Below are 25,058 nucleotides of genomic sequence, written 5' to 3' on the forward strand. Positions count from 1 at the left end.
TTTTCCCCATGCCAGTTTCACCTGATGAAATGATTTCTCAAGCTTATCCCCGTTCTGAAACCATTGTTAATACAAATAACTAAGAACTACAAACATATATACTAATGTTACCACTTTATATAATCAAAGGAAAGTGGGTTCGTTTCCTGGTGGAATTTCAGATTCCTGATTAGCCTATCTGACTAAAAATTGCCCTTTAAACCGCCCTTGTAGCGAGGTATTACTCACTTCTCGAAACTCATGTGTTTACATACATAATTATAATACATAATTTGTTTTTACAGATTGTCTGTTGCCTTAACCTTTCGTGACAGTTTCTACATATGTATGCTATGTATATTCATACTTGTCTATACCTAATATAAATGTGAGCGTGAATTAATATTTTAGAAATGAAAGCTTTTTTTTTCTCTCTTTTTAACGAGTAGATGCGCACAATTGAAAGTTGCAGGGGAGCGCAGAGCATGTTAGTTACGGTACTGCCTGTATAAATCCTGGCATGGTCTCCAGATGGAAAACTCAACGCACTGAATATTTATAATATGCGAGTAGAATTTTACAAAATAAATGAGTAGAGACGCGTGTGTAACCCTGTATTTTGCTATTACGGCATTTCAGTTGGCCGAAGTCAAACAGTCGTCCTTAAATATGCCATAAGCACGATGACATTGTATTATTGTAATAAATACTTTCCTATCGCTTAGTCACTCAGCTAAGCTGGACGTAAAATAATAACCGCCACAAAAGTTTAAAGTTCATGAACTTTAGATGTGCTGACTATTTGGTCTCTTAGTGAGCAAGCATGACTCATATATTTGTTTTTATTGACACAGACAAAAGGAAAGACTACTTCCTATAGTGGACACGATCCCGTTGATTTAAATGCCTGACTAAATCGATGTTGCCACGATCTTGAAACAGCAGTGTTGCCATCTGCTTTAAAAAACGCCAAACTTTCTGTGGGATCATAAGTCGAAGCGCACATGTGCATGAAAGTCTTATCTATTATTGTGAGAGCTATGCATATGACCTATATGAAGACGAAGATAGACAAGACTTTGATAGAACAGCATGCAAGGAAATAACACTTAATCAAACTTCTTTATTTAAAAAATATATATTGTGTTTGCGTTACCGACTGAGCCACAGTGGCCGCGGTGGCTCAGTCGGTAACGCGTCTGACTACCATGCTCAAGGTCCCGGGTTCGATCCCCGGCCGGTTCAAATCCGGGAACTTTTCTAACGGTGAAAGCGGCCCCGGCGCCCACCCAGCGTCGAATAACATGGGTACCTGGGGGAAACCCTGGGGGGTAAAGGCGGTCAGGGGCGTGATGCTGATCACATCACCCCCACTCACGACCGGATCAAGAAAGTGTGGGGCGTTACCCCCACACCCCCTATACGCCTTCATGGCGTGGTGCTATGCACAGGGGAGCACTTTACCTTTATCTTTACCTTTGGTTTGATCCTTCAAATATGTGCCTCCCAGATGGCGCAGTGGTTGCGTCGTCGCCTTGTAATCAAGGGGTCCCGGATTCGATACCCGGTGGATACACATGGTATTTCGGATCCCACTTTAAACTGTAGGTCCAGTCCCGATTAGCCTTTCTGTGCATAAAGTGGACGTAAAATAACAATTCCATTCAATCCTCCTTCAAGTGAAATCTCTCCTAGGTCATATTTTTATGGCTAAATCGGAAGAGGAAAATAGTAGAAAGTATGCAACCATGCAGCCGGCTCAGTGGTCAAGGATGTCAAGTGATCGACTTGTGCGTGTTATTTGTTTCTCTCTCTTAATCATTTTCATCTAATCACTCATCGTCATCATAACAATTAGCGAAAAGTGGAAGAAAAGCAACACTGAATAAAAATACTGACATACAAAAATACGTTTCAGAGTTAATTGATATCAGTTAGTCTTAAAGAGTAAAATAGTGTTATTTTATTACTGAATTTAAAAAAACGTGCACGCCTTTTCAGTAAAGCATTTGACTAAATCGCCTTCTTTATAATTTATCTTGCAGATGCAGCAATACGAAGGAAACCAACCAAGAGAAAACCTAGCAGTCCATATGATGGAGTTTTGGTATCTCAGCTGCTGGCACAACGTGATAGGTTGGCTCCTCGAGGGAAAGATAGCCCTAACAGATTAGTGCAGGTATGTTTAATATCCAGAGTAGTGTGCAGTGTATAAAAGCTTGTAAGAATCTTCGTCTGTCTTTTAATTTTTTTTATATTCCCCCCCCCCCCCATCCACTTGGAATCAGCTTCTTGAGTTTACTAGACATCAGATAATTTTACTGTTTTTTGTGTTGACAAAGAATTTATCTCTGTAAACCCCCCCCCCCTCTCTCTCTCTCTCTCTCTCTCTCTCTCTCTCTCTCTCTCTCTCTCTCTCTCTCTCTCTCTCTCTCTCTCTCTCTCTCTCTCTCTCTCTCTCTCTCTCTCCCCCCCTCCCCCTCCTCCATTCTCACTTTCTCCTATCTCTTTCTGGAAAGAAAGGAAGAGGCTTGTAGAGAAGGGGAGAGAGGGAGAACCCACACTCCTTTAGAAAAAGACAGATAGGAAGAAAGAAAGAAATGTCTATTCTCTCTTCCTTTCTTCGAGAGAGAAGAAGGAGAAAAAAAAGAATGTGTGTAGCTCCCCCTGTCCCTCTCATGCAGAGAGAGAGAGAGAAAGGGAAAGGAGATGAGGGGAGTGGAGAGGAGAAGGAAGAAAGAACAGAAGATACAGAAAAGAAGAAAATGTGGGGCTGCATAGTCGTGTGGAGTACATCTGATTGACAAGATTGGCATAACTGAATATTTCGGAAAGATGATTTTATTGCCATGAAATTAAGTTTTGAATTGTTCTTTATGAATATAACATTTTTTTTTCGAAAACAATGTATTATGTATGTAATTTGGAACAGGTGCAAGTCGATTAAGTGCAAAGATGAAAATAGTTTGAGAATTAATTAATGTCCGTAATCATAAAGGTAAGTCAGAAAAACATAATTTACATGCTAATGTTGCTGTTTCATTCAGTAAGTCAATTTTTAGTGAAGACTGAAGATAGCCTCAATGAAATTGTTGTTATTGTTATTATTATTATCATTATCCAGTTTTATTAAACCAGCCTGCCTCTTTGGGGAAAAAACTGCAACGGCATGTTTACATTTATTTCCTGCCCAAGCTTTGCAATACAGGTGAATTGCTTTATTTTCAAATCATTTCTGAGAGCGCCAGATAGGCAGTTACAACTAAGATGCAGCAGTGCAGATGAAACAGCACTGCTTTGAAGAACAAGTGTGTATACATTAGTTTCGTGTGCGTTTTCCGTGTTATTTTTTATTATCAAAATTAAATGCTTCGCTCTCAGCACAGCTTCACCTTCGTTATAGTTCCTGGGATTCACATCTCATTCGCGATATTTAAATATAACGCGTAATTTAAACGTTTCTTCCATATACACCAAGTCTTCTAAGCGTCAACAGTTTGGCATCTTTGACATAACCCCAGAGGAAGCAGACCAGAACCGTATCTGGTTTCGAGCCACCACGTGTTTTTCGGCAAAGCGCTGTTGTCACTTTTACCTGCAGTGTTTAGACATTCATTCATTCACTGTGACGTTTTACTCCCAAGGTCTTTATATTGCATAAAAAAATAGCAAAACACAGTAACACAACCTAGCAAAGATAGAGAACCGCAACCTCGCATTTAGAAATCTCTAAAGAAACTGAATTAGCAACATCTCATTTAGTCCATGTGGACTTGACGAGAGCGGTCATTTCTTGGACAGACGCTATTGGTGGGAAAGGTTTCAGGGGACGATTTATTGCACTCCACGTGGACCTGACATGTGGGGAAAAACTGATCTTTCGGAACTTTCTTTGAAGTAAAGTGAGGTTTCGTTGGGGACCAGCACTATACCAGCAATAACAACACGCTGCTATTACGTACTACTACTGAATGTAAACAAAGATCTATCCTACGTAGAGCAGCCATATTGGAAGCGACGCTAGCGCTCAGGTGGTAATTTTAATTGTGAATAGGGAATGAATGAAATACACCATGAATTGTACTGAGCATGTGTGCAAAATAGTATCTTTCTTCAAGGATCAGCTGTAATTTTCTGCTGCTCTTTCAAAATGATGTAATATTATAAAGTTAAACGGGAGTCGCATGTTTGGTGTACACTTGTCCCCCTTCGGCCTAAATATGTAACAACTGAAGCAGTGCCATATTCACTTTCAGTCACGCTGCCACTTTCATGTTCACTTTTGACACTAATGCTTAGCTCCTTGTCGTCCCCTTCCTCACTAACCCACTTCCATATAACATTAGAATCTGTAGTGTGCTCTGTCTTTGGACACCGTGATATTTTTCTTGTTACGTATTTAGGCACATGATGGACAACTGTACACCAAGCACGTGACTAACGTTAGCATTGTAATATTGCATGGCTTAGAAATGCAGCAGAACTGCACAACAGTGCTTAGAACAAAGGCAAAGAAAGAACGTTCAGCTACACAAAATTGCTCATGTGCAGTGTAGTTCACACTGTTGCAATCTCATAATTAGTATTGATGGAAGACCTGTGCCCCACGTACCTAACTGAGGGTTAATTCATTAGCTCTGTTCTTCATTTAGTTGTTCGTGATGAGTGCACTGCTAATAGATCCATAATATTTAAATTCAATGAGTCAAATTACAGGAAGGACTGTGTCTCCCAGTGGGATGTGCTGTGAACAAGCCTTCAAGTTTCAACTCTGGCTGCAGTGGCTTTAGGTATAGGAACCATGAGCATATAGGCATGCGCAGACCCTCTGGTTATGGAAGGGGGCAAAAAGGTGCTAACTTAAGGGGGGAAGCAATTTTTGCCCCCCTCCCCCTTCAAATATTTACATGAAGTTGCCGCTTCTGGCCAAAAACCTTGATGAAAGTTCTGTTGGGAAAGAAAAACCTCAATCCATCTACTGTTTTACTGTATTGATGGGTACAAAACAGGGCATGCCCGAACCCACCAAAAATCCTCTTAGTGTGATTTTAGGCATATTATAGTTCAATTACGTAGTTGCTTGGAACCTTCATAGGCGTGAAAATACTTCATTTTCTTTAAGAGTATAATATTGTTTAATAACGGCGATAAGATTCCTCTACACTAAATTTCTAGATGAACATCCGGAAGAGGAGCCCCCCCCCCCCTGGAAAATTAATGTCAAACTTAAAAGTACATATTTCACACATATACTAATTTGATTCAGTCACAGTAATTTAAATTATTATAATAGGGATGCAGGAACATGATAATTTCAAACTCAAGTGGTGTTTTTTGAGGGGACAACACTATAATAAGGGCAATATTTGCCTTGTTTATCCCCCTGAAAAAAAAATTCCTCGTTATTTAAAATCTGCGAATGTCCATCATTAGGGGAAGCAGTTGCCCCCGTGCACACGCCTATGCAACACCAAATTCAAATAGCTCAAGTGTTCAGGAAAAGACACACGTCACAAACTGCTATTTTCTGTTTCTTTTCATTTAAGTCTCACTGAATCAATTAAAGAGCATATTGTGTATATAATTTTGTATTGGGAAGAATGAGCATAAGAGAACTACCTGCTGTGAATTGCATTTTTTGACTTAAGTGCTTTTTCCTGAACACCCTAAATACAGGGTGTCCAGGCTAGAGGTATACAAAAATACACACATATATTTTAGCATCAGTAAAGTTTATTAACTTTCTTGTCCTGGTTATGTACAAAGTAGCACAGAAGGTTTTTATGTTCGTTGGTACACCTCAATGTTAGCACAATTTGTAGTTCGACACATATCCAAACGAATAGGCAAATTCATACCAAGTGTTGACCAGCATTTGAGGCGTTATTAGCGCAACGATATGCCAAAATCACCAAAATCGTGAACTTTCCATTGTGCACAACATCTTTTATGAAGTTCCATGCATAAAAGTCTAATGGTGTCAAATCTGGGTATCTCTGTGGCCAGGCAGTTTCTGCGCATGCGTGACTCAAGAGCACGATTGATCGTCCTAGTGGACTACTGAAATCTTACACCGATGGTCAATCAACTGAGCTTCACTACGAGACAATATAAAGAGCAGTTTTCACATTATAAGCAGTATTTTTGTATACCTCTAGCCCGGACACCCTGTAAAGTTTTCTGAAACTTAGAATAATATGCGAACTGCAGGCTTCACCGTAACTTAACCTAGTGACATTAGCAACACTGCTCCCATGCCAGGGTTTCAAATGAAGGAAAGCGTGAAGGCTGGCTATGGGAATCTGGTGGCCAGGTAATATATTTATAAATAAAATCCCAGTTTTTTCAAAGTGGTTATTTATCCCTAAGCTGTAATTAAATTGATCAGTTAAATCAGCAATTTTTACCCTTTGATTAGTTTCCACCCCTGTAATCAACAAAAAGATTGTAGTACTACATGGCAAGGTGCTAGCCATGTTATCAAGCAAGATGCATACTTCTCCCACTATGAAATGAATGTGATGCAGTGACCTTGCTAACATTGGCATGCTGGCTGGTAAGGATTAATTAAAAAGATGTATCTGTGAATAGTGGAGGGAACTAAAATAGATATTGTAGCTTTCCTAGTGACGTGATTCAAACATGTGTTCTCAGGTAACCAGTTAGGTTAAATCAGTGTTAGCGTCCAACGAAACATTGTACCCTACCACCTATTTAACCTGACTGGTTAGCCGAGAACACTTGTTGGGTGCAAACTAATCTCTAATCTGGATGCACCTTGTGTTTGGTCAAAGGAAGTAAAAATTGTGACATATTTTTTTGAAATATGCACTTTGTGTAAAATAAAATAAAATGTGCTTCTATTCACTTACATTGTTGCCAAAATACCTAATATGAGTTTTCAATTTTTATGCATTTTCAATAAAGATATCCATTTGCATATAAATCCTCAGTGTAATAATGAGATATGGGAATAGCATGTACAACATGAATTTTCTTTCTTTCAGCCCTGGAACAACACCGCTGGAGGCAATGAAGTCAGCTGTTCGACAGTGAACCAGCCACACATAAACCGTAATTTCCCAGCAACGAGCGGAGCTCAGTTCCAGTCACCAGTGGAAGTAACTCATTCAAGCTCTCCATTACGGACTGCACCGGGCCCTCCATCCAGTGGATATGGAACTCCTGTTAACGGTATTGTGTCCAGTAGCACCGTGAACAGCGGGATTCAGAATAGCACAGTTGTAAGCTGTGCGCATAACAGCATGATGAATGGACCGTTGTCTGGGAATATGGTGGGAAGTAATCCCGGTGCACTGAATATGGCCAACATTGTGCCTAATGGCTTGTTTGGAAACACGGTGAACAACCTTCCAATCCAGGCTGGTGTGTTGAATGGGAATCCTGCAGGTACAACTATGCAAAACAACATGGGTGGGTGCATACAGGGCAACATGGTTGCAAATCGAGTTGCCTTTGGAAACAATCCTGAAGATCTACAGAAGATGGCATTTAATGCTCAGAATCGGGAAACTTTGTTAGGTGTGTCCAGGATGCAGTATTCGTTGCCCAGATTGCCAGGGGTGGAGGATCCAAACAAGGTGATGCAGCCGCCATTCCCTGACGTCGTGTGCAAAAATATCCGTGGGCAGTTTGCATGCAATGGAGGATCCAATTTCAGCAGTGCCAATTTTGATGCTTACAAAAATCAAGTGCCTGTTCAGAACCAGATGATGGGTGGAGCCCACCCTCCGCAGGGTGGGAATGCCGGTAACACTATGCAAAGGCCATGGCAGATTGGTTCGATGCCTCACGGGACGATGCAGTGCAGACCCGGGGGCATTGGAGTCCACTCTCTCGTTCCTCAGAACATGCCGATACCTTACGAAAGAGTGCCGCCATTGCATCAGATAAACTGGGATGACGTGAGTAAAAGAAGAAAGGCCATGACAAAGTCAAAGAAGTCCAAGTTTGGTGTGATGGATAGAGACTCTCCCTGTCCAAACATAGACGTGCGGCAGATTCCTCCAGAACACAACAGACCTCCCGTTGGAGGTTACGCTTCATTAAACAACAGTGGTATAGCTCAGGTGGGACCCATACCTTCATTCATGGATGATCCAAGCGGATATTTGGCACAGCAAACTGCATTACTGCACAGTACAATCTCGAGGCAGGCAGGTTTGAGTTTCATGTGCCACAGCCCGAACATCGTAGCCGGAGCCCCAGGGAACATCCACGTCTCTAGTCAGAACACTAACCTACCTGATAATTCATCACAACCGGGAATCCCGTGTACAGATCTACCTTCGCCTACTGTCGTACCGCTTCCAAGTAATGTACTGTTACCAAAAGGCATGACACGGACAAGCGGCATACGTCAGACTACCAGCACGTCTAGCGCTACCAGCATCCCCCATAATGTTACCTCCTCTTTCAACCAATTACCAATAGTCCAGATTCCTAACAATGTGACACCTGACAGTGCATCAGAATCTCAGGTGGAAGTCGTGCAAGGATCCATAGCCAGAAATTCTCCATCTATCACAACTTCCGGTAGCCAATGCCAAACTTGTGTGGTGAACCCTGTTAGTTTTACAATGGGCAATGATGTTCAGAGTGCAACAATACCAGGAAATTCAGTGCTGTATCAACACTCTTCTGTTCAACATCAACAGCAGCATATGCAGCAACAACAACATGAACATTTAAATAACAAATGTGATCAATTGTTGATGACAAAGTCACAACTTCAGGCAAACAGTTTCATTATACAACAGCAGGCAGCTGTAGATCAGCAGCGCAGTAATTATGCTGTGTCGTCGTCTAATGTTCAAGAAGGAAATTCTGTCACCTCGTCAACATTTACTAGTTCAGTCTCAAAGACCAGTCCAGGCCATGTCTTTTCACCCTCCAACAGCCATCAGCAAGTAATACCAACCTCACATATGCTACATCAAATTGTGGCAGATTCGCGTGGTCCTGTACAGGCTGCAACCATCAGTACAAGCCAAGCAGTTTGCCCTAGCAGCAGTGCTGCCCTAGAGAATTACCAGGATTCAGCGCTTCGTATTTGTAGACAGCAGCAGATCAATAGTACAGCATCATCGTCCATTGCGCCAGTGCCCTGCTCTAGTGTCTGTTCTTACACCACTCAGGCACCTGCAATGTCTGTAAGGAATGACATTGCATGTGGACAAACCAGCGTAAACTCCAATGTGTGCTGCTTGAGACAGAACACAAAAATCAACAACTGTTGCATGACTCCTAATGATGCTGGTGGAAACAGGGTTGTCATGAGTTTACCTGAGCAAGTAATTTCTACAGGTGGCGTTCAGACATCCCACATAGCATCATTCAGTTCTGCAGTAAACACCCAGATGTCTTGTGTAACAACAATGGCAAGTGGACACACCGTAAGCAGCAATACAATCACATCAGTGCAAGCAGGGAAGTCAAATACGAGCACAGTGTCCGTTGGCAACTCATCACCAGCAACAACGTCATTATCGACATCGCAGGTGTCCTTTCCTACAGCAAGTCACAGTCCTGCAACAGTGTCGTCATCCATCTGCGGCATGTCCAAGTCTCCGTTAGAGATGGTGCAGAGTGTTGTGAGTAGCATCCAGGTACCGTGTTCTGCTGCTAACAGAATGGGACCAAACGTTGTCGGTTTAGGAAATCACTTGTTGGAGCAAGGGATAGCAGCTGGGCAGATAATGGCAGCTCCTGTTCAAAATCATCATTCACACCAGTTAGCCGTTGGGCAACCGTCTATATTGAAATCATCGACTTTACCTCCAGGTCACATTTTAATGTCGAGCAACGGGCAGTTGATTATGGCAAACACCAGCAACACCAACCTGGGAGGCCAACTGTTAAGCCCACAGGCCGTTGCGATTCCCAACCTGCAAGGAAATGCAATTGGAAAGATAGGGTCCATCAACAGTCCCATGCCTCCGATGTCGGTTCCAATGGTGACAAGTGTCACAACAACGATGACCCAGGTTATTCCAGCAGTTGGGGTTGCCCAGCAAGTTCTTGGTCAGCCTGTACAGCCAGTTATGCAACTTGTGAATACTCTTCCAGTTCAGACGCCATTATTAATTCAGCCTGGTGGTGGCATTATTCAAAATTCTGGCATCCTTCCGCAGACCGTTACAGTCGAAGGAATGGGTGGTGGTCTTAATATTCCACAAAATCTATTGGGACAGAATGCAGCAATCTCATCCCAGGGATTGCACATTCCTCACCTAGCTGTCACAGGCAATGTGATCCACGGGCCTCTTACACCAGGAGGTCAGATTGACGCTAATCGTTTTGACCAAACAGATACAAGAAACACGCCAAGTTCTGGTTCCTCAAGAAGTACTCCTTTATCAAATCCAAGTTCCACTCCAGGCTTGACAATAGATACATCACAGCCTTCTAATGGCTGTACAAAGAAGAAGAACAAGAAGAGAAAAGTGTCTCCGCAGACGGTAGCATCTATGCTTCATATTGCTTCCCAGAATTCACCGGTGATGATGCAGAGTATGCATAGCTTCAATGGCGTCCAGACTCTTTCGAACGTCGGTATGCAAGGAAGCCAAGGAATTGCCGGACCGATGCTGCAAGCGGTTACCATCATGCCGGGCAACAAGACGCAAATAGTCATGAATCAAGTTGGACAGTTTGGAGCAGGTCAGCAGCAACAACCAGCAAACCACTTCAGTCCGGTGGGCCAAGCTGGACAGCTGAATCCGTTAACATCTCAGCAGATTATCACCACGCCAACATCACAGTCGATACACCCAGGGAGCCAGATAAACCTTCTTCAGCCGGTTAACCTTCTGAATGGAGCCAACGGATCGGCGATCGTGCAAAACATCCCGATTCAGCAGTTCATTCAGAATGGTGCAGCGCTTGTCGTGCCAAGCATACAAGGGATGGTTATGAATACCTTGCCTGACGGAACATTGGTTTCGGATGGTTCGAACCCAGGCATACCAGTACAGCTTCAGCTACAGAATGTTAATGGACAGAACGTTCTTACACCTGTGCAGAACGTTGGCGGACAAAGTATGTTTGGGCAGGTACCCTCCGGGCAGAACATAATCACAGGACCCGGGATGGTGATCCGAACACCCACCGCTGCAGGCCCTTCGCAGGTTATCAACGGGAAGGTTGCAAATCAAATGATTTCTCAGAATATGAACAACCAGCTGCTTAGCAATGGGTCCCCTGCAGGAGGCCAGTTTTTAATGAATGGCGGGTTCGGAGGTCAAGTAACTCCAACAGTGAATGCCATTAATGGACAACTGATGGCAAGTGTTAGCCCTGGCCAGCAAGTTCAGTTGGGACCGAGTTCGGCTGGTACGTTCAATGCCAACTCTGGTATCTCGACCTCCATGAGACCCAGTGTTGGGCAAGTACAAGGAGAATTCATACCATGTGGCAACGTGGGTCAGTCTTTGGTGGTACCATGCGCAACGAATCAGGGTCTGCAGAGCCAGAACACCACGGTCGTTCAGCAGAACACAACAATAGTCCAACAGCAGACGACAATGGTGTCAAATAATCAGATGATGGCCAACTTCAACAATGCCAACATGCCAGTCAACGGAGCTGTGATGAATCAGAATTTTGTCGTTAATGGATATTCGGAGAAGCCAGTCTTGCAACAGCAGGCACCTCAACAACAACCGGCCAAGCAGCACATGTCGCTACAAAAGCATTCGGTGTCGACTCAGACTGCAGTGAATCAAGCTGTGCAAGTTTCTTCACCTATGAATTTAAATGTCGTTCAGAGTACTAATAACAATTGTGTAGCAGCAAATTCATCAGTGGTTAACATGTTTTCTCAGACTATGGTTCAGTCAAGTGATAACTCAAATTCTTGTACCGGTAGTCCTCCAGACACCACGACACACAGTGCGAGTGGTAGTCCCATTGAAACAGGGTCTCATATTATGAGTGGAAGCCCTGCAGACACAACAATGCACTCGACTATAGGTAGTACTGACGATAGTTTATCATGCCCGGTGACCGGTTCCTGTGGTGACGTGCCAGTACAAAACAAACCGTTAGTAATGGAAGCCCAGTGTTCAGTCCAGTGCGTTTCGAGTAGCGAACCGGACCAAATAGTGGACCAGACGAACAGTATTTCTAATATGCAGGAGGGTATGGTAGACAGTTGCAAGGGTTTTGAGTGGGATGCAGGAAACGAAGTGATGGCAAAGTACGTAGTTGTTGAGGGTATGGGAAGTGCTTTACAGAATCAGGAATGTTCAAAGTTCGTTAGTAACGAAGACAGTGAGGTGGCTGTTGTGAGTACCCAAGTGCATAAAACAAACTTGTCCTTCGTGGAGTCGACCGTGTCTGCAACAGAAGAGTTGATGTTCATGAAGGACGCCGCTTCCATAGTGAGCAAAAGCAAGCAGGAAGGGATGGTTGTTAATTCACAGTTGTACGGCAACATGAGGTTCAACAACAACAACAACAGCAAGCAAATGTGCAACAGCATTAGTCCAATGGAAGAGAGGTCGCGAGGGTTCAAGAGGAAGCACAGTGATGTCCTAGTCATAGAAGGTCTTGATCATTGCCAGGAAGATGAGGAAGAAGGTAAGCAGAATATTTTGATTCATAAATTGTTTGAAGTATAAACTATGATGATGAGCTCACCCTATATCTCACAATAATACTCTGCACTTCATTCACATCTTCACAGAGCTTTTGCATTTTCCACTCCAAGGCATACGGAAAGGATAAATTAATGCTTGCTTTCAGAGATGAAAATTAATAATGTTTAAATTAAATTCTTCCATAATTACAGATATACAAGGTGGTGCAGAAACATTTAGACGATTTAAATTTGTCCCGACATATTTGTAGGTGGCACGGAAAAACATGCATCCCTGAGTAGATCGGTTTAAAGCATTCAGTTGTCATGCTGCGTTAGTCAGAAGAGTATCATGCGTTTGCTGTGGAAATGCTGAGGAGGACTATGCTGAAATGCTTCTGCCACTCAGCACACACTCTCCGGTGTTTGTTGTACAGTTCAAGAGCGACCAGAAGGCCTCTTGCTGACAATGGCTGCAGTAGTCCTGAATTGTGTAACCCAATTTAATATTGTTAGGCATGTCGGATGTTGGAACCTTTCCATATCTTCCAATGTCAAAATGTCGTCGAAAAACATGCTGTGTTACAGTAGTGGACTCATTGTTTCTAAAGAACGTTTCCACAGCAAACACTCGATGCTCTTCGGACTAACTCTGCATGACGACTGAAGGCTTTAAATCACTCTACTCAGGGATGTGTGTTTAACCACTCCACCTATAAAGATGTCGATATGGTGCCAAATTTAAATCTTCTAATTGTTTCTGCCCCACACTATGAAATAAAGCAATGGTTGTTCACATACTTGAGAATGAATGCAAGATTATGTGAAAAATTCTGCAATTTCATCTGCTGCTCATGTTCCAGTCTCTAAAACTTCGACACAAACAGCATGTATAGAACAAAATCCATATTCACAACTGAGTCTATGCCTGTACCTATTTTGCCTGTTGAGCCCTCGAAATGTCATACTCATACTTTGCTTCTTTGTTACATTTCTAAGTCTAACCTCTGAATGTCTGCCACGGCATGTATGCATTGGAACTCCAATTTTACATTCCTGGATTTTACATTTTCGTATATTTTAAGTTTTCTCATTGCTTAGATATTCACAATAATTTAATAGGTTTAGTTAGCCATGAAACTATTGTGAATACCTACACAACAGTGAAAGTAAACCACGTGAAGGTTCACGTGAATGCTCTAGAAGGAATTCTAAGCAGACGTAATTTCTCAAATTTTAAATATCATAGTTGTTTTTCGAGAGCCACGGTGGTCTATTCAGTAGGGCATCTGATTGCCTTGCAAGAGACCCCGGGATCGATTCCTGGGTTGGGTGATCTAAGGTCGGAATTTTTCCAGCTTACCCAGCCTCAAATCAATTTGTACCTAGGTGCAACCCTGGGAGGTAAAGGTGGCTGGGGCATTTTGCTAATCACATCACCTCCAAAATGACCAAGATCGAGAATATGTTTTTCACCCCCACATCCTCTAAAATGTGCCTTCATGGCATGGTGCTATATACACAGGGAACTTTACCTTTAGGCGCTTTTCGAAAGGAAAGGGCATTTTAAAATTACTTCGCCGGGGCTGGCCTAAGATCCACCAGAATCTTAATCAAACCTTGCTACATTCACATTTTTATTATAACTTTGGCCAAATATGTCATATTGCTTTGCGTTCATTGGTCTGGGTGCATTGTCTTCTGCTCCAGATTTCTGCCATGAACTATTCAACTAAATGCAGCATTCGTGAGTCAAACATCTTATAGTCAGCGGCAAGTAAGTACAGCCATTACTTGAATTTCACAGTGATGTTATTTTTGCTGAAGGAAGAAAATTAAATTAACATTTTGGCATTCCTTGCCCAGACAATTGAACTACCCCTTTTTCACCCAAATTTGTAGGATAATTCTGCTATTGTGGCATACATATTGTGATATTTTCACGTACTCCTGGACATTTCAACGCCACACGCAGATGCTTCTTAAACCAACATGTTCCCATTTAATGTGTGTGTGGTGCCAGTTTACCCAGTAAGAAAAGAATTAATTTCCATAAGTATACTGTAGTAGTTGAATTGTTTTGGTTTTTATAACAACCAAAAATTTGGCCACTACATGTAATTTTTCAGCATTGCATTTCTTTGCAGTACATATTTTGTGTGAGTGCGCGCTCAACAAAACCATATGCTCTTGTCCATATGTTTATTTTGGCATGATATAGACTATGTTTGTCATTTTATGCACTTCATTTTAGTTACACATCCATTCTCCTTGTAGTAATATACCTAATGCTAGGAATGTAAAGTATAAAATAAAGAAACTAAATTTAAATCTGGATTGTGTAACAATAAGTTTTCCTCCTCACATTTCATTGAGAATTTTCGTTGATCCTTGGCATGGGTTTAACACATGCTTGCATAATATATGTATTCAGGCGTGGTGTAATATGTAATGCCAATGAACCATTTTACCACTGCATCATTCCTGTTATTTATGCAGTCATTACTCTTCACTGCATTTTGCTCATCATCATCTAATGAAAGCAAGTTACAAAGTGACTTATACCAACTGTAAATATATGACTGCTATATCCTTTCCTTTAGAGTGATCATATTTTCTATCCCTTACAAATTTTACCATTCATAGTACAGTGCATTCATTTTGACTCTGGGCCGACATAGAGCATGAACAACTTTGAACAACTCTTATAACACAGGTTAGTACTCGTTATGCAATATAAATATAATTGTCTCCATGCTATGGATATGTGCATAAATAAGAAGACGTTACGGGGTGAAAATGCCAGCATCTGCACCATGTCACGTGTTATCTTGGCCCAGAGCCAAAACAAACGCACTGTACCTATATGATGCAATTTAGGTTCATAAGTTTAACAAATGAATATTGAAAAAATATATATTTTGTGTTTCTCACACAATTTTATTCGACCACTTAGATGTTCTGATTGTAATGATTGTTTGTTATTCTGTTATGCAATATTGTGTGCCTGCTTGTTCACAAATAACTTAACAGATTTAAAACATTTTGTTCCTCTAAAATTTTTGGAAGCTTGTGATAATATTTCTGCTTATGAAATATTTTTTTTGTACAAATGTACATATTTATTATTAACATATGCATAGTAGGAAAATGCTTACAGAACCCATCTGTTTATTTAACTGTGCTGTTGTTTAACAGTTCCCCGTATGTTGCATCTGCTCTTTTCTCACAAGTGAGAGTGTGTGTATCAGATAGTTGGTGATGTTACTTCCTTGTAATGAAAAGGTCCAAGATTCGATTCCTGGTGGAGCTTATTTCTCTGGTTCAGATCCTACTTTAAATGCTCTCGTGCCATTTGCGTGTGTGTGGACATTTCTTCTTGTAACATATCTGTATTGATTTTCATGTTCCTTATCATCCTTTCTTCATTTCCTGTGATCTTTTTTTACCCTTTTTCGTTTTACTATTCATTGTTGTGTCATACTTGTGTGTTTTATGTGGATTGTCTTTCCTGCAACTTGTAATTATCACAAGTCTACATTTCCATATTAATTCACTTTTGTATAATTTTCCTACTCAACTTGCATATCTCTGTGCATTTCCAGTCATCCCAATGGCCATAGGAGGCATTTACAAAAAAAAAAAAATTGTCTTTTGATTGTTCTAGTCAACACAAATGTTTCAGTTTTGTGTGTGTTCACCATTCCCATTTCTTGCTTTTTGTTATGTTGTGTGCTAAATGCATGAAAATGGCAGATTAATTAATTTGGCAGAGACTAAAACTCTGTACATGCCTGTTTTGCCTTTGGTGGTTATGGTGTAAGTTCTTGAATGTGGCATTTGGTGTCTTTGCGATACCTTAGCTTGGAGATAATAAAGTAAACTTCACTTACCACATCGGAGCCTTTGTATTTATAAATATCTTTATTATCCCCTCCTCTTCTAACTAAAGCCAACCAGATTTGATTTTTTAGAATTTTGCTCGTTAATAAAAATTATTTCACTGCAAATAATACAGTGATACATTGTACCGTTGTAAACCTCATCTTTGCTACATTTCCTCTCTAGCTTGTTGTGCAGAGCCGTGTACAGATTACTCTAGACACAAAGCATGTAAAGTAAAAACTATTAGCACACTTACACCAATTTGTATTTACACACATGCTGTAAATTACCTGCTGTATGACATCATTACAGTCCAACTCTCAGAGGAGTTCAAAGGGTGACAAGGGGTGCAAAGGAAACAGCATCCCTGAGAATTAGCTGGGAACTGGCAATGACCAATCAGTGCTCCTGACAAGCTGGTACTACGTACATGTAGGATCAATATATGCTGTGTCATCCCCAAGCATTAGCTGGGAACTAGCATCCACCAACCAGTATGTCCCCAAACATTAGACAGGCACACAGAGCCTAAGTGTATTGATTTAGCCAAAGCAGTGGACCAGGTAGGGTCTCTGCTGACCTCTCCTTTCCTTCCTTCTGGAATGGCTGCATGGTTTGTTTCTTTGAATTGTTGTTTTAAGTCCACTTTTTACACAGATAGGCTAATTAGGATGACCTTCAGTGTAGGGATCCAAACCACTGTGCAATGTGCCTGGGTATCGAACCTGTTACCCCTTGATTAGAAGGCAACAACATTACCAGTATCCCATTGATGGGAGGTAGAGGGCTGCTAGGTTGCTTGCTGGTAGGCCTGGTTATCCTAGGTGTTGGGCAGTCAACATCCAGGAGCCAATACCTGGTACATAGTGCTTTGCCCACTTCAAACTGTACGTCCAGTTCCCGTTAGCCTTTCTGTGAATAAAGTGAGCTTAAAAAAACAACTCAAACAGACATTTGGAATGGCAGCCCAGGCACGTGGCAGAAAGCTGAACTACATAGTGTAGGAAACCAACCACCTGACTTGTAGCTAACCTCTGTGGGGGAGTGGCAGATAGAAGGATGATGGGGGTTTCCCATACTTAGTCCGGAAATGTTGTGTTTATGTATCAGATGTTGTTTCGATGAAACAAGCGACTGACTGAGTTTTCACTTGTCATGGCCACATTTTCATACAACACAGCCTGCTACATCGGTCTCACTTAAAACTTTGATATTTACAGTTTATTGTACAACAAATGCCATGAACTTACACAGTACATGGTGCCGATAATAAATGTACAAAGTTGTAAAGAGACTTTGTGAACACCCTGTATATCTACTTCATGTAAACAGGGGGAAAACAGCTTGACTAAGGATGTACGAGGGGAGAGTGAAAAGTTTTGGGCCTCACAGGGAAGGGGTGTTTGAGCTACAGTTTCTCATTATGATTTCTCTACTTTCTGTACATAATCTCTATAATCACCCCCAGATCAATGCACTTACGCATTCTGTGCTGCAATTTGTTTACAGTCATCTGGTAGAATGATTTGTCCCAAGTGTCACACCACTGAAGGACAAAGCAGCCTGTACAGTGAGACCTTTCCGACAACCGAATCACGGCCCTGTCGGCCACTCTCTTCTCTGACACTTCATTCATTTTCAACCTGACAAAAAAATAGAAGAAAACATGTGAATTTCACAAACGTTCGAACAAGAGTGTCCTAAAACTCAAACCTTACATCCTCCAAAATGTTAACTACCTAGCATCACTCCTTCCATGTGAGGCTCAAAACTTTTCTCTCTCCCCTCGTAGATGACTTGAGATGGGTTAGGTTCTTTGCTCCAATTCCTCACAAAGTGTGGGAAATAAGAAAATATACTTTGTTGATGAGATGGTGTGTACTAATGTCAGATTTGGAGTAAACAGTTGAAGTTGTTATCGAAGTAAAGTCTATTGAGAAAAGTCCCTCTCTTAGAGAGTAGTGGGTATTTCTTCAATGCTATGATACAACAGCCCCACTGAGAATCAAGGTCTGCAAAATGGCTTTTCTCATTGGCTGATGGTTGCTCAGCATATGAAGTCCCATCGATGCTATTATCTGGCTTTTTTGCATTACTCTAAAATTACCCTCATGATGCCGAGTCAGCATGATATATTTAGGGTACCAACCTGAAACCACATGCGGCAAAGATGTTAAAGATAACCATCATCCCAGCTTCTACACCTGCATTTAGTAGCATAAATGCATGCAACACATTTTGCTAATAAGATTTTCTGCATTGATTTGCACATTTATTTTAATAGGAGTAGGGAGCATGTTAAGTGCGGGGTGCGGCAATAAATAGAGTGATTTTGCAGCACTGGATGTAGCTAATTCAGAAGTAATGCGTGACCACTGCCATTTTGCAACTTCTCCCTTACCAATCTGTTATGATTAATAGTTGTAGAATGGGGCACAGCGTGTATTCACTGTGAAAACATATGACGAGCAACAACAGGGATATTCCTTGCCCCACCAGATCACTAGATCTGTCCACATGTGATTATTTTCTTGGAGGTGTTTGAAAGCAAACGTCTTCCAACCAACCCATTTGCACCCTCAATGAAATTAAAGATCGGATCCAGGAAGAGGTGGCTCAAACTCCTACCGAAAGTCTGATAGATTGTGTGGAACGAAATGAAGGTCATCGTAATAATTTTATTTTCAAGTAAATCAAAATGTAGGGATTGTGTTTGTATTTTATTTTCATCAATGAATGAAGTAGTTCATTTTGTCTTAATTATGTATTTTGTAATCTTTTGTCTTAAGTGTCGAGTATTAAAATTGCCCTATTCATTGCCGCACCCAGTATATATGAAGAAATTGTTAACATGTTTGACATGTTATGTTTACTTGCATTATTTTGTGCTGAGGAAGTCAGTGTTTGAATTTGCACACAGAAAATCACCAGTAATTCTTTACTAGCCCTACGTTCTTGCCATAAGTTCCACAAATAAACAGAGTTACGTTGACAATAATCTAGACATTAAGAGGAAAATATGACATTTCCCACCGAGGTCATAGTTTTTAAATACCATGATTAATCAGCTTGACTTAATTTTGTTATAAAATCAATAATTATTTAGTGTTGTTATAATGCATTGAGTCATGTTACCACATGTAATAAGTAAAGTAATCATTTGGGGGCATTCATTACTGTCAGGGACCATGAAGTGTAGGGGTCTTAAGGTTGTTATATCCTTGCATTTGCATAGATAAAGGTTACAAATATGTTCCTAGAAAGGAAATTGACTATATTCATTACTATAACACCAAAATATCATTTTCATGTATCACTTTTGAACTCGAAATGTGGTCAGTTTTGTATACAAATATCTGTAGTTGTCATTCACAACTTGTATATGACCCATGTCATTGGGCAAGCACTGTGTCTTACAACTGATAAGTTCCAGCCAGGCTATGGGTGTTCCTTTGTGAGTGTCCCTTCATCAACTTAATATAATCATCATTCATCCCCATTTGTCACAAACGGTCCTAAGAGAGAAAAGTGACATAAACTTAGAAGAATAGGAATACATGCTTATGTATAAATACTAGTATTGTGTTTTTTGACGTACTAAGTATACCTTGCTTAAATTTAAACTTACCCTTTGTAATGTACGTATCCACTAGAAAGCTTAAGGGTCTTCCTGCTAGCGTAGTGGTTTATTGTTTTGTAATTAATAAATTCTGAATTTGATTCTTTGTGGAATTATTTCAGAAATTTGGAACTTTTTTTTTTTTTTACTGTATCCAGTCCTTATTAACCTTGTGTGCGTAAATTGCATTTAAAATCATTTTTACTTTTCAGGTAATTGCAATAACTTACCTCGTATCCCACATGCAGTTGTCATTGTTGATATGTTTTGGAAACTTCGCAACACTCCTTTCTTAACCCCAGTTAGGGAACAGTGAGTTTCCAAAACATTCCCTAAAATGAACACTACCTTTGGGATTGGTTGCATTAGATTCGAAACCTTAAATTATAAAATTATATGTAAATAAATTTATAAATGTGTAAGTGCGTGTTTATATATATTTTGTAAGTGTATATATGCTGTCTTCTGCTTCTGAAATTGATATGTACCGTCCCTTTCTGAAAATATTTTAGCATGACTCAACCAGGATTTACAAACCTACCAATCTTCATAGCCTAAAAACCCTTTAACATGTTTCTTTATTAAAACTTGCGTGTGTGCGTGTGTACATATATATATATATATATTTCTCCCAATATTTATTCATTAGTGTGTTCAGTTCTTCCAGCTGTTATGAGGTGATGTTACTGGATATGATTTTCTCCTGCATGCTGTTTGCTTGCAATTTGACACTAAGGTTTGCACTCCACGGCTGCTTCTTGGGTGAGCTAACTAACTCATTTTGCACCTATTTTATTGGTTCCATGGTAGTAAATTTTAGAAAGTTTTTTCTCCCTGTTTTGGGTGGCGAAGGTGCTGGTCTGGTTGTGAAGGAGTTGAAGGAAGACGATAACTAATAATGAATTTTTACAAGGAACATGACTCTCTTCCCCAGAAGAGGTGCACTCTGAACCACGCAGCTTTGCAGTGGGCGATGTTGTGTGGGGCCAAGTCCGTGGCTTTCCTTCTTGGCCAGGGAAACTGGTTGGGGAGGAAGACGTTCGAGGGAGCCATGCCCAGTTAGAGGCTGGCAAGGTGTGGGTGCGCTGGTTCGGTGACCACACTCTGACGCAAGTGGAGCCAGAAAAGCTGAAGACCCTTTCGGAGGGATTGGAAGCCCATCATCGTGCGAGAAAGAAGTTCCGAAAGTGAGTCACGGTGGTGTGGGGCCTTTTGGAGAGCGACTGTGCTGAAGTTCCATCCTTTTGTTCCAAATTGGTTGTTATACGTTAGCTTTGCTGCATTAAATATAGTTCATTGTGAATTTTATTGTTACGCTTCCAGAAGATAATTTTCTAACATTTTGATTGTATAATAGTTGTAATAAGTATGAAATCTTGCTTGATTTCAACAGCACGGTGGTGTTGTGTTGCACATCTTATTATACAACATTCAAACTTCATCTCTGTACAAAATGATAGATGATACCTAGAATGATCTCTCTTTATCTAAATTATAGGGAAATTAACTTTATTTGAACTAACAAAGAATTATGTTCAGTTTCCATATTACTAAACAATATTTCAGGGAAATTTCGTTCTTTATGCAAAAGAAAAAATATTTTTTTGTGAATAATAATCAAATAGCATTATGATTGCCTCATTATGTTGGAAATTTGACATACGTTTCATTTACTTGCACATTCAATGAATGGAGTGGAGAAATCAATATATATTTGTAGGAAGTTTTCCTCAAAACCATTTCAATCTTAATTCTTGTAGTATTATGATGAATTTTCATCATAATACCACATACCAAAATTATTTACAAATTAAAATAATATATTTTTGTACCTTTAAGCTGGCCCTTGTGGCGGACTGGTTAGCACATCATGTGAACCAGGGGTCCCGGGTTCGAATTCTGGCATGGGCATGAATGTTTGTGAGTGTCTATTCATCAGTTTCATCATGTCATCACTCATCCCCATCTTCGCAAATTAGCCCAAAAGTGGCAAAAAAAGGCAAAGTAAAATAAAGCAAATCAATCAATTTGGCACCTTTAAATCACCATGGAAAATAATATAGTCACCTTGTCGTTGGGTGCTTGATTTACCATTATCCCAACAAAGTTTCCGGGATCTTATCTGCCTGGGAATTAGTATCCATCAATTTCATCCTACCATCAACCATCATCAGTCATATGAATCTAAAATATGTATTATTTCATAAATGTAATATATATAATGAGAAGAAGATAGCGAACACTCTGGCTTCCCCGATGTCGCAGTGGTAGTGTCGTCGCCTTGTAATCAAGGGGTCCCGGGTTTGATACCCAGTGGAGGCACATGACACAGTCGTTCTGATCTCACTTTAAACCGTAGGTCCAGTCCCGATTTGCCTTACTGTGCATAAAGTGGACTTCAAACACCAACTCAAATCAAACCAAACCAATAGGGAACACTCAACACACAGAAAGTTCGAAGTTTAAGGGTACTAAACAGCAAAGCTGGAAGAGATACTCTTATTCACTGGTTGTATCTGCCCATACACCTGTGTCAACTATAAGGAGTTCAACAACACAATATAAATTAACTCGGTGTACCTGTCTGACCATGAGAGATAATAATCTACCTAAAATGATCTACCATATTTCACTGCATAATCGTCCCAGATTTTATGCCAATTTTTTTAGCAAAAATTGTGGGGTGTGGCCATTGAAGTGGTATTACCAGTACTTAAGATTAATTTATTGCTAGGTAACCTCTGGTGCAAGAGTAGGATGTGCGAAATACTCGTGAATATATGTTAAAATTGAAAAGTCTAAATTGACGTACATCATTTCTTTGTGACAGTTTAAGAGAATATTTTTCTGGCCAAAATGAAAAAAAAAAACATTGGTTGCTACTGATTTGTGCATTATAGTCGAAATACTACACCTCCAAGAATTTAGTGTTGTGAAGTACGGACTTAACAAAGTTTAATGAAAATTTTGAATAATAAAAATTTAAGAAGTAGCAGCAGGCTTCGGTCTCAAAAACTAGGAAATGGTACCAATGGCACTTGACCACATGTCACCCAATGAGAAAGTTGCTTGGCAGGCCCTGGTCTGTAGGGGGCTGTTCCACCATGGGGTTTAGTTTTTTATATATATTATCTTCCTGGAGATTACTAATTGGCAGTCGGTTGAGTACTTTGGATGTCCTCAAAAATTTCCGCAAGTTTACTTTCCTTCACCGAGAGCTTTAAAAGTATAATTCAACACATGTTCATGCTTGTTTGAGAAATCATTTAAATTACAAAAGTTTTATGCAGAAATAAATATAATACCCCCTATAATACATTCAAGTTACCACGGGTAAGACCCCTTCCTCGCAACTAACATTTTTACATGCAGAGGCAGGACTTAACTTCAATGTTAATAACCACTGACATTCTATTTGCACTTGGATCAAGTTTCTAAATTTCTGTTCTCACGCATTGCTAACCACTATTGCAGGGCTATTTTGTGTGCATTATCTACTGTGAAAATGTTTTGTGTATGTTGCTCCTCCTAGTGGCACGATATTAATGCCGAAAATACAAATGTTTTTCTTATACTTTCACTTTATTATAATGGATTTCATGGTAGTTTACACAAAAAATATAGTTACAAATATCATGTTGTAATGAATTTTCCCACAAATATATTCCCATTTATTCATTGCCATTCCATTAATAAATTGTGTGAATTTGTCTCATCAACAATTGAAATATCCATATAGGTGTCATTCATATGACATATAAAACTTCAAAGTATCCCCATAAAATATAGGATGGAGAGAAAAATTTGATGCTATTGATGTTAATATCGGTCAGCTACAACTGCAAATGAATTTAAAGTACTCTGCATATATCGGAAACTATATTATCTATAGAGAACCTGTTGCATTTGAACATTTTACCATTTGGTATTGTAGTATTCTGCTGCAAAGTTACCTTAAACAATCATATGACTTAATACTTGTGGAACGCATTACCATTACGATATCAAGCATGTAGGGTACCAGGCTCACTCACATCTTGCCACACACAATTTCTGGTTCAAGTTCCGAATGTTATCAATTTGTCATAATTTCATCCAACTAACCTCTGTGGCCAAGTGATGAGCACACTGTGCTATGATGCCAGGGGTCCTGATTTCAAATCCCAGCTTAGGCATGGGTGTTCTTTGTGAGTATCCCTTCATCAGTTTCATCAGTTTCATCACTCATCCTCATCATTGTGATTAAACAGAAGTGGCAGAAAAGCATACTAAAATCAAATCATCATTCATCCTCATTGTCACGGTTAATCCTATATTTTATAGGGATACTTTGAAGTTTTATAAGTCATATGACACCTATGGACATTTCAATTGTTGACGAGACAAATTCACACAATTTATTAATGGAATGGCAATGAATAAATGGGAAACCCTGGGGGGTAAAGGCAGTCAGGGACATGATGCTGATGCGTTACCCCCACACCCCCTATACGTCTTCATGGCATGGTGCTAAGCACAGGGGAGCACTTTGCCTTTTTTGCCACAGTTAATCGAAAGAAGCAGAAAAGAAAGTTACTTCTGGTATCGGAGCCTTTTTTTAAAATCTTGAAAACTGCGATTCTTCTCTTTAGATAAAAGAAATATAAAATTATCCAGTTATAAAATCAAACCATTTTATTATTATAATGAATAAACTATTGATATTACTGATTGCTAAATGTGGTTCCAAAAGATAGAACAAAATTATACATTAGAGGAAAGCATCTGTAAAATTTAATAACCATATAATTGTTTACCCACAAAAATTAGAGCACACATTCTGAGTGATGGAACTTTAGTGCAGTCAGCTTGTCAAGCCAGTCATCTGTTGGGTTTATTCCAAACTATATAATGCATTGTCCATGTAATAATTATGCAACTGCAGTCTTTTACATTGGCTTAAAATAATATTTCAGAATTTCTGTGATCGTTTCC

The 25,058-nt window shown here is 40.1% G+C and overlaps 1 protein-coding gene across 3 annotated transcripts in view; it reads left to right on the forward strand.

The window, feature by feature from the left end:
- Positions 1-25,058, forward strand: part of LOC145992351 (uncharacterized) — a 230,584-nt gene that overhangs the window by 195,526 nt on the left and 10,000 nt on the right. Inside the window, exons 5-7 of one of the 3 annotated variants that reach the window (XM_083128731.1) lie at positions 2,025-2,158; positions 6,987-12,582; positions 21,019-21,271. In XM_083128731.1, the coding sequence (XP_082984857.1) occupies positions 2,025-2,158; positions 6,987-12,582; positions 21,019-21,271 (5,983 nt within the window). The remainder of the gene's footprint in view (positions 1-2,024; positions 2,159-6,986; positions 12,583-21,018; positions 21,272-25,058) is intronic. The other 2 variants (XM_083128735.1, XM_083128740.1) reach the window with 2 other exon arrangements.

This window comes from Lepisma saccharinum, chromosome 1 (assembly GCF_977018435.1).
Source record: "Lepisma saccharinum chromosome 1, izLepSacc3.1, whole genome shotgun sequence".
NCBI classification, from domain to species: Eukaryota; Metazoa; Arthropoda; class Insecta; order Zygentoma; family Lepismatidae; genus Lepisma; species Lepisma saccharinum.